Genomic DNA, 14,872 nt, shown 5'->3' on the forward strand with positions numbered 1-14,872 from the left:
AGGAAACATTCCACGTGGGAAAAATTATATATAAATACAAAGATGAGGTGACTTACCGAACAAAAACGCTGGCAGGTCGATAGACACACAAACAAACACAAACATACACACAAAATTCAAGCTTTCGCAACAAATTGTTGCCTCATCAGGAAAGAGGGAAGGAGAGGGGAAGACGAAAGGAAGTGGGTTTTAAAGGAGAGGGTAAGGAGTCATTCCAATCCCGGGAGCGGAAAGACTTACCTTAGGGGGAAAAAAGGACAGGTATACACTCGCACACACGCACATATCCATCCACACATACAGACACAAGCAGACATATTTAAAGACAAAGAGTTTGAAACTCTTTGTCTTTAAATATGTCTGCTTGTGTCTGTATGGGTGGATGGATATGTGCGTGTGTGCGAGTGTATACCTGTCCTTTTTTCCCCCTAAGGTAAGTCTTTCCGCTCCCGGGATTGGAATGACTCCTTACCCTCTCCTTTAAAACCCACTTCCTTTCGTCTTCCCCTCTCCTTCCCTCTTTCCTGATGAGGCAACAATTTGTTGCGAAAGCTTGAATTTTGTGTGTATGTTTGTGTTTGTTTGTGTGTCTATCGACCTGCCAGCGTTTTTGTTCGGTAAGTCACCTCATCTTTGTATTTATATATAAAAAGGAATAATAGGTTCCATTTAACTAAAGCAATAGATCCAGGATAGATCTGGCTTGTTGTTCAGGGCTCTGAGACAGAGCCATCTCCAAAAATGAAGTAAAAAATACACACATAAAAAAAAGTTTTGCATCACCTCAGTCCCAAGAGTTCTGGAACATGTACGGAAAATTGGAATAGAGATAAACATAAACATTTCCACCCTTTTTATTACTCATGAAAACCACACATTGCATGTTGTACCACCATACAGCAAGACCTTCAGAGGTGGTGATCCAGATTGCTGTACACACCAGTAGCTCTGATACCCAGTAGCACGTGCTGATGCATTGATGCATGCCTGTATTCGTCATGGCATACTATCCACAAGTTCATCAAGGCACTGTTGTTCCAGATTGTCCCACTCCCCAACAGCGATTCGGCATAGATCTCTCAGAGGGGCTGGTGGGTCATGTTGCTCATAAACAGCTCTTTTCAATCTATCCCAGGCATTTTTGATAGGGTTCATGTCTGGAAAACATGCTGGCCACACTAGTCAAGCAATGTCGTTATCCTGAAGGAAGTCATTCACAACATGTGCACGATAGGTGCATGACCTGTCTTCCATGAAGATGAATGCCTCGCCAATATGCTAGCAATAGGGTTGCACTATCAGTCGGAGGATGGCATTCGTATATCGTACAGCCATTATGGTGCTTTCCATGACCACCAGCAGCATAAGTTGCCCCCACATAATGCCACACCAAAACAGCAGGGAACGTCCACCTTCTTGCACTTGCTGGACAGTGTGTCTAAGACGTTCAGCCTGACCGGGTTGCCTCCAAACACGTCTTCAATGATTGTCTGGTTGAAGACACATGCAACACTCATTGGTGAAGAGAACATGATCCCAATCCTGAGGGGTCCATTTGACATGTTGTTGGGCCCATCTGTACTATGCTCCATGGTGTCATGGTTGCAAAGAAGAACCTTGCTTGGACGTCAGGAGTGAAGATTCACATCATGCAACCTACTGCAGACAGTTTGAGTTGTAACACGACGTCCTGTGGCTGCACAAAAAGCATTATTCAACATGGTGGCATTGCTGTCAGGGTTCCTCCAACCCATAGTCCATAGGTAGTGGTCATCCACTGCAGTAGTAGCCCTTGGGCAGCCTGAGCGAGGCATGTCATCGACATTTCCTGTCTCTCTGTATCTCCTATATGTCCAAACAACATCGCTTTGGTTCACTCCAAGATGCCTTGTTGAGAGCCCTTCCTGGCACAAAGTAATAATGCAGACATGATCGAACCAAGGTATTGGCCGTCTAGGCATGGTTGAACTACAGACAATGCAAGCTGTGTACCTCCTTCCTGGTGGAATAACTGGAACCGATTGGCTGTCTCACCCCCTCCGTCTAATAGGTGCTGCTGATGCATGGTTGTTTACACCTTTGGGTGAGTTTAGTGACATCTCAGAACAGTCAAAGGGACTGTGTCTGTGATACAGTATGCACAGTCAAAGTTTGTCTTCAGGAGTTCTGCGAACTGGGATGATGCAAAACTTTTTCTGATGTTTGTATGTTTCACTAATGCATTACAGAATTTAAATAATCAGGAAGCATTTAGAATACTTTTCACTCAGATTTAAATAATAATGGTGCATGATATAAAAACTGTTGATACTGAGTGATGGCTTTCAAATAGGTAGAAGACTTTAGGCTGTGCCTTGGAGGGCTGGTTAGCTCCATGTAACAGTGATGGAGTATAGCTCTTCATGGCTCTAGAAGGCTCAAAAAGCAGAGATTAAGGATGTTATTGTTGTTGTGGTCTTCTGTCCTGAGACTGGTTTGATGCAGCTCTCCATGCTACTCCATCCTGTGCAAGCTTCTTCATCTCCCAGTACCTACTGCAGCCTACATCCGTCTGAATCTGTTTATTGTATTCATTTCTTGGTCTCCCTCTACGATTTTTACCCCCCACGCTGCCCTCCAGTACTAAATTGGTGATCCCTTGATGCCTCAGAACATGTCCTACCAACCAATCCCTTCTTCTAGTCGAGCTGTACCACAAACTCCTCTTCTCCCCAATTCTATTCAATACTTCCTCATTAGTTATATGATCTACCCATCTAATCTTCAGCATTCTTCTGCAGCACCACATTTCGAAAGCTTCTGTTCTCTTCTTGTCCAAACTATTTATCGTCCATGTTTCACTTCCATACATGGCTACACTCCATACAAATACTTTCAGAAACGACTTCCTGACACTTAAATCAATACTCGATGTTAACAAATTTCTCTTCTTCATAAACGGTTTCCTTGCCATTGCCAGTCTACATTTTATATCCTCTCTACTCTGACCATCATCAGTTATTTTGCTCCCCAAATAGCAAAACTCCTTTACTACTTTAAGTGCCTCATTTCCTAATCTAATTCCCTCAGCACCACCCGACTTAATTCGACTACATTCCATTATCCTCGTTTTGCTTTTGTTGATGTTCATCTTATATCCTCCTTTCAAGACACTGTCCATTTGGTTCAACTGCTCTTGCAAGTCCTTTAGGGTAGCACATGATCTCTGAGGTGCATATAGTTTTACAAAGTGGGTATGTTATAAAGAAGGGGCTTCATCTTGTGTATTACATTGGAGCTCCCATCTACCAATAATCCCACTCTCTGTGAATGCACAGACTGAGATGCTTCCCCTGAAACTGGGAAAGAGACTGCACCTGGCTCATGATCTTTATCAGCCATAGACAGCACCTGAACCTGTTTGTCAGACAAACTGCAAAGGCCTTTTGATTTGTATCCCAGAATATCTTTCATTGCCTGCAACAACCTGTCACTTGATCACAAGTGAGGTGTCAATCTCAATGTGGGCTGTAACCAGAATGACCAAAGTAGTGGACCATTTGGGGGCAGGTGGGATGTGGTGGACATCCCTTATACCCCTGAGTGTTTGGAGACAGATGAGGTGTGCTTGCATCTCTTAAACCCCTATTTCTTGCCCTCACAGTGATTCGCACTGGCAACAGGCTCGTGCTCTTTCACCAAAGCAGCACCATCTGGAGCTCTTAGCAAAAGATCACCAATTCAGCTCACACCCAAAAACGGCATTCACAGTCCCTATCCATGATAAAGGTGGTGGAAACCTACACTACACAAATGTACAATAAGCAAAAGCATACATGGCAGACTAAATAAGTAACTCAGTTCTAGCTAGAAGCTCATAATATAATAAACAAACAAACGATGTACTCTCCTGGTGCTGCTGGAGTGAAGGCTGATGCCTGTCTATTCTCAGCATATGGTTCTGTTTTCCTCAGTTACTTAATTCTGATACACATTGTAAGACTGTTATTAACAATATACACACTACCAAGGCAATAAAAAATATTTGTTTATTGTTTTAGGCATGCCATAAGACCATTCCTGGCATGATAAATGTGCACATGATACCACATTCGCATGATGATGTTGGTTGGCTGAAAACAGTGGATCAGTATTATTATGGAAGTAAGTAATGTTAAAAGTATGAAATTTTATTGTAGTTGAATACTGGAAAAGAGTTTTTACATAATTGTAACTGACATCAATGAATGCTGAATTTATATAAGAATAGGTTTAAAAAGCTATTCCAAATTATATGGAAAAATAACAGTAAGGAAACAAATATAGAAAATAGTTAACCTTGCTAGGAAATAATGTAACATTCTTGTGTGCCTGCAACCAAATTAAGAGTTATTTAAATCTCTATTCATTCAAGCACAGATTTTAAATGCATTAAAATAACAGTTTGTTGAATGCTATCAAGCTAGTAAATGAACAGTAGAAACTTCCTGCTGGATTAATATTGTGTGCTAGACAGGGACTCAAACCTAGGACCTTTACCTTCGATGGGTAAGTATTCTAGCAATTAAGCTATCCAAGCACTACTCACAACCAATCATCACAGCCCCACATCAGCCAGTCCCAGTCTAGTGCACAGATTCAAATCAGTACACACTCCATTGCAGAGTGAAAACTCATTCTAGAAACAATTACTTAGCCTCCCATGTCTTTGCAATTTCATTTCTTTCACAAGGTACAGAACTTCTGTGAAATTTGGAAGAAGAAGATGAGGTACTAGTGGAAGTGACACTGTGAAAATGGACCGTGAATCATGATTGGGTAGCTCAGTCAATAGTGCACTTGCCTGAAAAAGTCAAAAGTCCTACATTGGAGTTCTGATCCTGAACAAAAATTAAGGCACACACCTTTAATCAGGTAGAAAATTTGAAAGAAACAAACACTCTGCTGTATCCTGGAAATGAATAGTTTCTTGTGACTGTGAAACAATGCAAAAAAGTTCAGTGTCAAACAAATGATTTTTTTCTCTTCACAAGAATATTTCATGTTGTCAGAAAAGCTAAAAAGTAACTGTGGTGCATTTTTTTTTTTTTTTTTTTTTTTTTTTTTTCATCAGTCTACTGACTGGTTTGATGTGGCCCGCCACGACAGTATTTTCCACATATTCCTTTCCTCTCCAATTCTGGATAGAACCTCCTCATTCCTTACCTTATCAGTCCACCTAATTTTCAACATTCGTCTACAGCACCACATCTCAAATGCTTCGATTCTCTTCTGTTTTTGGTTTTCCCACAGTCCATGTTTCACTACCGTACAATGCTGTACTCCAGACGTACATCCTCAGAAATTTCTTCCTCAAATTAAGGCCGGTATTTGATATTAGTAGACTTCTCTTGGCCAGAAATGCCTTTTTTGCCATAGCGCGTCTGCTTTTGATGTCCTCCTTGCTCCGTCTGTCATTGGTTATTTTACTGCCTAGGTAGCAGAATTCCTTAACTTTATTGACTTCGTGACCATCAATCCTGATGTTAAGTTTCTCACTGTTCTCATTTCTGCTACTTCTCATTACCTTTGTCTTTCTCCGATTTACTCTCAAACCATACTGTGTACTCATTAGACTGTTCATTCCGTTCAGCAGATCATTTAATTCTTCTTCACTTTCACTCAGGATAGCAATGTAATCAGCGAATCGTATCATTGATATCATTTCACCTTGTATTTTAATTCCACTCCTGAACCTTTCTTTTATTTCCATCATTGCTTCCTTGATGTACAGATTGAAGAGTAGGGGCGAAAGGCTACAGCCTTGTCTTACACCCTTCTTAATACGAGCACTTTGTTCTTGATCGTCCACTCTTATTACTCCCTCTTGGTTGTTGTACATATTGTATATGACCCGTCTCTCCCTATAACTTACCCCTACTTTTTTCAGAATCTCGAACAGCTTGCACCATTTTCTGTAGTCGAACGCTTTTTCCAGGTCGACAAATCCTATGAAAGTCTCTTGACTTTTCTTTATCCTTGCTTCCATTATTAGCCGTAATGTCAGAATTGCCTCTCTCATCCCTTTACTTTTCCTAAAGCCAAACTGATCGTCACCTAGCGCATTCTCAATTTTCTTTTCCATTCTTCTGTATATTATTCTTGTAAGCAGCTTCAATGCATGAGCTGTTAAGCTGATTGTGCGATAATTCTTGCACTTGTCAGCTCTTGCCATCTTAGGAATTGTGTGGATGATGCTCTTCCGAAAGTCAGATGGTATGTCGCCAGACTCATATATTCTACACACCAACGTGAATAGTTGTTTTGTTGCCACTTCCCCCAATGGTTTTAGAAATTCTGATGGAATGTTATCTATCCCTTCTGCCTTATTTGACCGTAAGTCCTCCAAAGCTCTTTTAAATTCCGATTCTGATACTGGATTCCCTATCTCTTCTAAATCAATTCCTGTTTCTTCTTCTATCACATCAGACAAATCTTCACCCTCATAGAGGCTTTCAATGTATTCTTTCCACCTATCTGCTCTCTCCTCTGCATTTAACAGTGGAATTCCCGTTGCACTCTTAATGTTACCACCATTGCTTTTAATGTCACGAAATGTTGTTTTGACTTTCCTGTGTGCTGAGTCTGTCCTTCCGACAATCATATCTTTTTCGATGTCTTCACATTTTTCCTGCAGCCATTTCGTCTTAGCTTCCCTGCACTTCCTATTTATTTCATTCCTCAGTGACTTGTATTTCTGTATTCCTGATTTTCCCGGAACAGAACATGTTTGTACTTCCTCCTTTCATCAATCAACTGAAGTATTTCTTCTGTTACCCATGGTTTCTTCGCAGCTATCTTCTTTGTACCTATGTTTTCCTTTCCAACTTCTGTGATGGCCCTTTCTAGAGATGTCCATTCCTCTTCAACTGTACTGCCTACTGCGCTATTCCTTCTTGCTGTATCTATAGCATTAGAGAACTTCAAACGTATCTCGTCATTCCTTAGTACTTCCGTATCCCACTTCTTTGCGTATTGATTCTTCCTGACTAATGTCTTGAACTCCAGCCTACTCTTCATCACTACTATATTGTGATCTGAGTCTATACTGCTCCTGGGTACGCCTTACAGTCCAGTATCTGATTTCGGAATCTCTGTCTGACCATGATGTAATCTAATTGAAATCTTCCCGTATCTCCCGGCCTATTCCAAGTATACCTCCTCCTCTTGTGATTCTTGAACAGGGTATTCGCTATTACTAGCTGAAACTTGTTACAGAACTCAATTAGTCTTTCTCCTCTTTCATTCCTCGTCCCAAGCCCATATTCTCCTGTAACCTTTTCTTCCACTCCTTCCCCTACAACTGCATTCCAGTCACCCATGACTATTAGATTTTCGTCCGCCTTTACATACTGCATTACCCTTTCAATATCCTTCAGCTTGGGACGTCGGCATGTATACCTGAACTATCGTTGTCAGTGTTGGTCTGCTGTCGATTCTGATTAGAACAACCCGGTCACTGAACTGTTCACAGTAACACACCCTCTGCCCTACCTTCCTATTCATAACGAATCCTACACCTGTTATACCATTTTCTGCTGCTGTTGATATTACCCGATACTCATCTGACCAGAAATCCTTGTCTTCCTTCCACTTCACTTCACTGACCCCTGCTATATCTAGATTGAGCCTTTGCATTTCCCTTTTCAGATTTTCTAGTTTCCCTACCACATTCAAGCTTCTGACATTCCATGCCCCGACTTGTAGAATTTTATCCTTTCGTTGATTGTTCAATCTTTCTCTCATGGTAACCTCCCCCTTGGCAGTCCCCTCCCAGAGATCCGAATGGGGGACTATTCTGGAATCTTTTGCCAATGGAGAGATCATCATGACACTTCTTCAATTACAGGCCACATGTCCTGTGGATACACGTTACGTGTCTTTAATGCAGTGGTTTCCATTGCCTTCTGCATCCTCATGTCGTTGATCATTGCTGATTCTTCCGCCTTTAGGGTCAATTTCCCACCCCTAGGACAAGAGAGTGCCCTGAACCTCTATCCGCTCCTCCGCCCTCTTTGACAAGGCCGTTGGCAGAATGAGGCTGACTTCTTATGCCGGAAGTCTTCGGCCGCCAATGCTGATTATTTATCAAAATTTAGGCAGTGGCGGGGATCGAACCCGGGACAGAAGACGTTTTAATTATGAATCAAAGACGCTACCCCTAGACCATGGGGACTTGCTTGTTTTATTAATGACCATTAATATTATATTCAGATATACAGGTAAAGGATTTTGATAATTGAATTCTATAATTTTTCAGGTAAACAGTCTGTGCAAAGAGCTGGTGTGCAGTACATTATAGATACTGTGTTAAGAGAGCTTCAAGAAAATCCAGATAGAAGGTGAGTCATAACATCACACTGAAACAAACTTGTGATAATTACAACAAAATTCATGCCTGTATTCACATACAACATTAAAATTACTTAATAAGATGGCTTCCCCCCATGAACCATGGGCCTTGCCGTTGGTGGGGAGGCTTGTGTGCCTCAACAATACAGATAGCCGTACCATAGGTGCAACCACAATGGAGGGGTATCTGTTGAGAGGCCAGACAAATGTTTGGTTCCTGAAGAGGGGCAGCAGCCTTTTCAGTAGTTGCAGGGGCAACAGTCTGGATGATTGACTGATCTGGCCCTGTAACACTAACCAAAATGGCATTGCTGTTGTGGTACTGTGAACAGCTGACAGCAAGGGGAAACTACAGCCGTAATTTTTCCCGAGGGCATGCAGCTTTACTGTATGATTAAATGATGATGGCATCCTCTTGGGTAAAATAGTCCCCCATTCGGATCTCCGGGTCGGGGACTACTCAAGAGGACGTCATTATCAGGAGAAACAAAACTGGCGTTCTACTGATCGGAGCATGGAATGTCAGATCCCTCAATCGGGCATGAAGGTTAGAAAATTTAAAGAGGGAAATGGATAGGTTAAAGTTAGATATAGTGGGAATTAGTGAAGTTTGGTGGCAGGAGGGACAAGACTTTTGGTCAGGTGAATACAGGGTTATAAATATAAAATCAAATAGGGGTAATGCAGATGTAGGTTTAATAATGAATAAAAAAATAGGAGTGCAGGTAAGCTACTACAAACAGCATAGTGAATGCATTATTGTGGCCAAGATAGACACGAAGCCCAAGCCTACTACAGTAGTACAGGTTTATGTGCCAACTAGCTCTGCAGCTGATGAAGAAATAGATGAAATGTATGATGAGATAAAAGAAATTATTCAGGTAGTGAAGGGTGACGAATATTTAATAGTCATGCGTGACTGGAATTCAACAGTAGGAAAAGGAAGAGAATGAAACGTAATAGGAGAATATGGATTAAGGCTAAGAAATGAAAGGGGAAGCCGCCTGGTAGAATTTTGCACAGAGCATAACTTAATGTTAGCTAACACTTGGATCAAGAATCATGAAAGAACGTGTATACATGGAAGAACCCTGGAGATACTAGAAGGTTTCAGATAGATTATATAATGGTAAGAAAGAGATTTAGGAACCACGTTTCAAATTGTAAGACATTTCCAGGGGCATATGTGGACTCTGACCACAATCTATTGGTTATGAACTGTAGATTTAAACTGAAGAAACTGCAAAAAGGTGGGAATTTAAGGAGATGGGACCTGGATAAACTGAAAGAACCAGAGGTTGCAAAGAGTTTCAGGGAGAGTATAACGGAACAATTGACAGGAATGGGGGAAAGAAATACAGTAGAAGAAGAATGGGTAGCTTTGAGGGATGAGATAATGAAGGCAGCAGAGGATCATGTAGGTAAAAAGACGAGGCCTAGTAGAAATCCTTGGGTAACAGAAGAGATACTGAATTTAATTGATGAAAGGAGAAAATACAAAAATGCAGTACATGAAGCAGACAAAAAGGAATACAAACATCTCAAAAATAAGATCAACAGGAAGTGCAAAATGGTTAAGCAGGGATGGCTAGAGGACAAATGTAAGGATGTAGAGGCTTATCTCTAGAGGGATATGATAGATACTGCCCACAGGAAAATTAAAGAGACCTTTGGAGAAAAGAGCACCACTTGTATGAATATCAAGAGCTCAGATGGAAACCCAGTTATAAGCAAAGAAGGGAAAGCAGAAAGGTGGAAGGAGTATATAGAGGGTCTATACAGGGGTGATGTTCTTGAGGACAATATTATGGAAATGGAAGAGGATGTAGATGAAGATGAAATGTGAGATACAATACTGCGTGAAGAGTTTGACAGAGCACGGAAAGACCTAAGATGAAACAAGGCCCCGGGAGTAGACAACATTCCATTAGAACTACTGACAGCCTTGGGAAAGCCAGTCCTGACAAAACTCCACCATCTGGTGAGCAAGCTGTATGAGACAGGCAAAATTCCCTCAGACTTCAAGAAGAATATAATCATTCCAATCCCAAAGAAAGCAGGTGTTGACAGATGTGAAAATTACCGAACTATCAGTTTAATAAGTCACAGCTACAAAATACTAACACGAATTCTTTACAGGCGAATGGAAAAACTGGTGGAAGCTGACCTCGGGGAAGATCAGTTTGGATTCTGTAGAAATGTTGGAACACGTGAGGCAATACTGACCCTACGACTTATTTTAGAAGAAAGATTAAGGAAAGGCAAATCTACATTTTTAGCATCTGTAGACTTATAGAAAGCTTTTGACAATGTTGACTGGAATACTCTCTTTCAAATTCTGAAGGTGGCAGGGGTAAAATACTGGGAGCGAAAGGCTATTTATGATTTGTACAGAAAGCATATGGCAATTTGTATTTGTATTTGTATTTATTTATTTATCCTGTGGATCACATATTGTACAAAGTACACACGATATAGGACAAGTCCTTTTTCTTAACAAATATGTAGTTTGGAGAAAAAAATAGGCAATGGACTGGCATTTGAAAAAATGTACACAAAATTGTTCATTGATGAATATAGTAACTTCACATACAGAGAATACAAACAGTTTACATGGGGAACTAAGAAACATGTAGGCAATGTAGTGCTACTTTAAATTTACACAAATAATCACTGAGATTACAGAATAGTGAAAATGTCAACCGGAAACACAACAGAAACATGTAGGCAATGTAGTGTTACTTTAACTTTACACAAATAATCACTGAGATTACAGAATAGTGAAAATGTCAACTGGAAACACAACAGAAGGACAATGTCATTTAAAAACTACATTAAACATGAAATTAACATTGAGATTTCACAGACAATTAAGTTTTAATACTAATAGAATGTGTACTTGTACATTCAAAAAGCGAGTTAAAAAATTTGGGGAAGTGAAACTGAAACATAGTTGTGTATAGTAGAAATTAGGTTATCATTTTGCCTACAGAATGTTTTACTCTAATCACAATATTTACAAAGGAACTTTATAATTTTTCATTTCCAGGAATTCTTGTACTGAATAGAAATAGTGCTTTGTCAGAAATGCTTTTAGTTTATTTTTAAATATTGGATCTGGAGCAGTTTTTATTTGTTCTGGAATTTTATTGTGTAATACGATGCCCAGATGAGTTATATATTTTTAGTATGATGATGTCCTTGAAAAAAATTGATGGATATTAGATTGCCCTCTGGTATAATGAGCGTGTATATCATTGTTTTGGATTAATTTACCTGTTCTTGAGAGGTATTCGCTGGTGAATAGGATTGTTTCTTGAATGAATAGGGATGGGATGCTTAGAACATTAAGTTTTATAAATTGACATTTACAGGATTCCAGCTTTTTGAGGCCACAGATTATCCTCAGTGCTCTTTTTTGTAGTTTAAATATATTTGTGCTGTGAGTTGAATTTCCCCAAAAGATGATTCCATAGCGGAGCAATGAGTGGAACTGCGTATGGTATGCTTGTAGTAGATTTTAGTATTCTTAGTCCATAGCACAATGATGAGAGTTTCTTTGATAAGTTGTTTATATGTGTGTCCCATTTTAAATTTTGTTGGACCCATAGACCCAAAAATTTTGTTGCATTTACATTTTCAATTTTATCATTATTTAACTTTACTTGGATAGTTTTTTGATTGGATGTGGGAATTAGATGGAAGTTGATACATACAGTTTTCCCACTATTAACAATTAGACCATTTTTGTTAAATCACTCAGAAAGTTTTTTCATAGAGTTATCAGATATTGTCTGCAGGGATTCAGGGCTAGATCCAGTCAACACTATGCTTGTATCATCAGCAAACAGGATAGTTTTTTGTGGGCTCATACGTTCAACAAGATCATCTATGTAAATGAGGAAAAGTAATGGCCCTAGAAAGAACCCTGGGGAACACCATATCTTATTGTTCTTTCCTCAGAGAGGAAAACTGTGTTATTTATTTTATTCTGTACATTAATATCGTATTGAAGTGATACCTTCTGTTTGCAGTTTTGTAGGTAAGAGCATAGCCAGTTGTGAGCCACACCTCTTATTCCTCTTCTTTCCAATTTAGCAAGCAGTATTTTATGATCTAGTATGTCAAAGGCTTTAGAGAGATCTAAGAAGATACCTGCAGCTATATTATGTTGGTCAATTGATTTCTGTATGTGGGCCAACAGTTCAAAAATTGCTGTCTGTGTGGATAAAGATTTACTAAAACCATGTTGTTGAATGCTGATTGGTGCGTGGTTTCTTATGAAATTTATAAGCTTGTCATAAAAAAGTTTTTCCAGGATTTTTGAAAAGATGCTTAATATGGATAATGGTCTATAATTGGATACTAAACCAGGGGAACCTTTCTTTAGTAATGGTGAGACTTTAGCTATTTTGAGAGCATCTGGAAAAATGCCAGTTTTTAATGATTGGTTGTAGATGGTTGATAATGGCTTTATTATATGGGGAGCACACACCTTTAATATGAGGTCAGGTACTTCATCATAGCCACTAGAGATTTTATTGGCTAACAATTTTATTATGTTCCTAATTTCATCAGGGTTTGTTTCATAAACAAACATTGTAGTGAGGGAATATGGTATAGTTGTAGGTAAACAACTAGAATTCTCTCATATACAGATTTATTCACACTTAGCGTCTACACAGATACAAGTCCGGAGGCTAACTGCCATTAGCGTCCAACATGCTCTCCAAAGCCCTCTCCTCGAAGATAGCACACTTCACTTACACACAGAACAAATATCGATTTTTATGGCGCTCTATGCCACATAGCCCCCCCCCCCCCCCCCCGCACAGTATGGAGTACGTCCCTGTGAATGGGGGGGGGGGGGTGAGAAGTTAGGAAGGTAACGCACAGCTCTTCTGGATCAGGCGGAAGCGGTTGACTGGTAAGAGACCGGGGGGTGAAGCCCGGTACGTCGACGGTGAAGTCAGCAAGCGACGCCGGCGGCTGAAGACGACGTCGCGTCCTGGAGTGAAGGTGTAGCACTTCGTCAGCCGGCAGGTGGAGAATCACCTCGCCAGAAGGCCTAACAAAGGCATGCAAATTGCCACACGCAGCACTTCCGCTCAATTTAAAGTGGCGCACCACACGAGATTCTGCACTTCCTCCCTCAATATTGTCACATGCGAGTACCACACACACTGTATCGCCATCTATGACAACAGATAATTTATGTATGTCATCAGGGTGCACATGTGTTGTGAATTCTAGGATGGCACCTGTACGACCAATGGTAGGGAGGCAGGGAGGTGTGGGAAAGCCATGGCAGGGGGAAGAATCTGCTAAGAGGGGGGTGGCAGGTGCACTAGACTGTGCAGGAGACAACCTCGGGCGATCAGCTGACAGACGAGGGAGCGTGACCGAAGGCAACGAGGAGCCAGCATGGGTTGAACGGCGTGACAAAGAGCTGTCACACGAAGATGGTAACACAATGGTAGAATCCGAGTGGTTGGCAGTTCGACTGCGAGGGCTGTGAGGAGTGAAGCCCCGAAAAGATTGGCCACTTGAATTAGATGAACGCGGAGAAGGAGCAGTGCTCGGCAGAGAAACACGCTGTGAAAAATCAATACCCAAATGCATGGTGTGTGAAGATGGATGGCCGCTCGAAGCAGGAGTGGGAGAAATAGGAGCAGAATCAGGGAGGTTCACCTGAGGCTCAATGAAAGCTGGTTTCACTTGGTTGAGTGAGACCGTGGTTACAGAGTCTTTTATGAGGAGATCCATGTTATTCTCAGTGCGTTTGACGACCTTATAAGGACCTGTGTAGGGTGACTGAAGCGGGGCTTTGACTGAGTCATCTCTGAGAAACACGTACTCACAAGGGTCTAGCGTGCGCGGTACGTACACGCGCGGAGGTGTATGAACAGCCGGAGGTGGCGGCTGAATTTTGCTGCAGTGCAAGTGCACCCGCTCGAGAAGTGAAGGGAGTTCAGAGGGTCGTGGAAGTGGGGTCGGAGTGACTAATTCTCCAGGCAAAACCAGAGGTTGGCCATATACAAACTCGGCTACGGACCCCTTGAGGTCTTCCTTGAAAGTCGCACGAAGGCCAAGAAGCACGAAGGGCAGTGCCTCTGTCCATAGTGAGTCATGGCAACGCAGGGCAGACTTCAGGGTGTGATGCCATCACTTGACAAGCCCATTGCTTTGGGGGTGGTATGCAGAAGTATGAATTTTGACAATACCACACAGTTTACATAAGTCAGAGAAAACTGAAGACTCGAATTGTCGCCCCTGGTCAGTGGTGAGGTAAACAGGTGAGCCAAATCTAGAGATCCACGAATCTAAGAATGCTCAACTTACTGTCTCAGAGGTAATGTTCGGAATAGGCACAGCCTCAGCCCACCAAGTCATCCTGTCAATAGCTGTAAACAAGTAACGGAAACCCTCGGAGGGGGGCAAAGGGCCTACGAGATCGACATGAACATGGTGAAACCGGCCTGGAGGTTGGGCAAAACAGCCA

At 41.3% G+C, this 14,872-nt stretch overlaps 1 protein-coding gene across 1 annotated transcript in view; it reads left to right on the plus strand.

Moving 5' to 3' along the window:
- The first annotated feature begins 4,064 nt into the window (after window positions 1-4,064).
- LOC124779336 (lysosomal alpha-mannosidase-like) overlaps window positions 4,065-14,872 on the plus strand; it is a 209,239-nt gene continuing 198,431 nt past the window's right edge. The window contains exons 1-2 of the mRNA XM_047253705.1: window positions 4,065-4,143; window positions 8,279-8,360. Coding sequence (XP_047109661.1) covers window positions 4,065-4,143; window positions 8,279-8,360 — 161 coding nt within the window. The remainder of the gene's footprint in view (window positions 4,144-8,278; window positions 8,361-14,872) is intronic.

This window comes from Schistocerca piceifrons, chromosome 1 (assembly GCF_021461385.2).
Source record: "Schistocerca piceifrons isolate TAMUIC-IGC-003096 chromosome 1, iqSchPice1.1, whole genome shotgun sequence".
Classification (NCBI taxonomy): Eukaryota; Metazoa; Arthropoda; class Insecta; order Orthoptera; family Acrididae; genus Schistocerca; species Schistocerca piceifrons.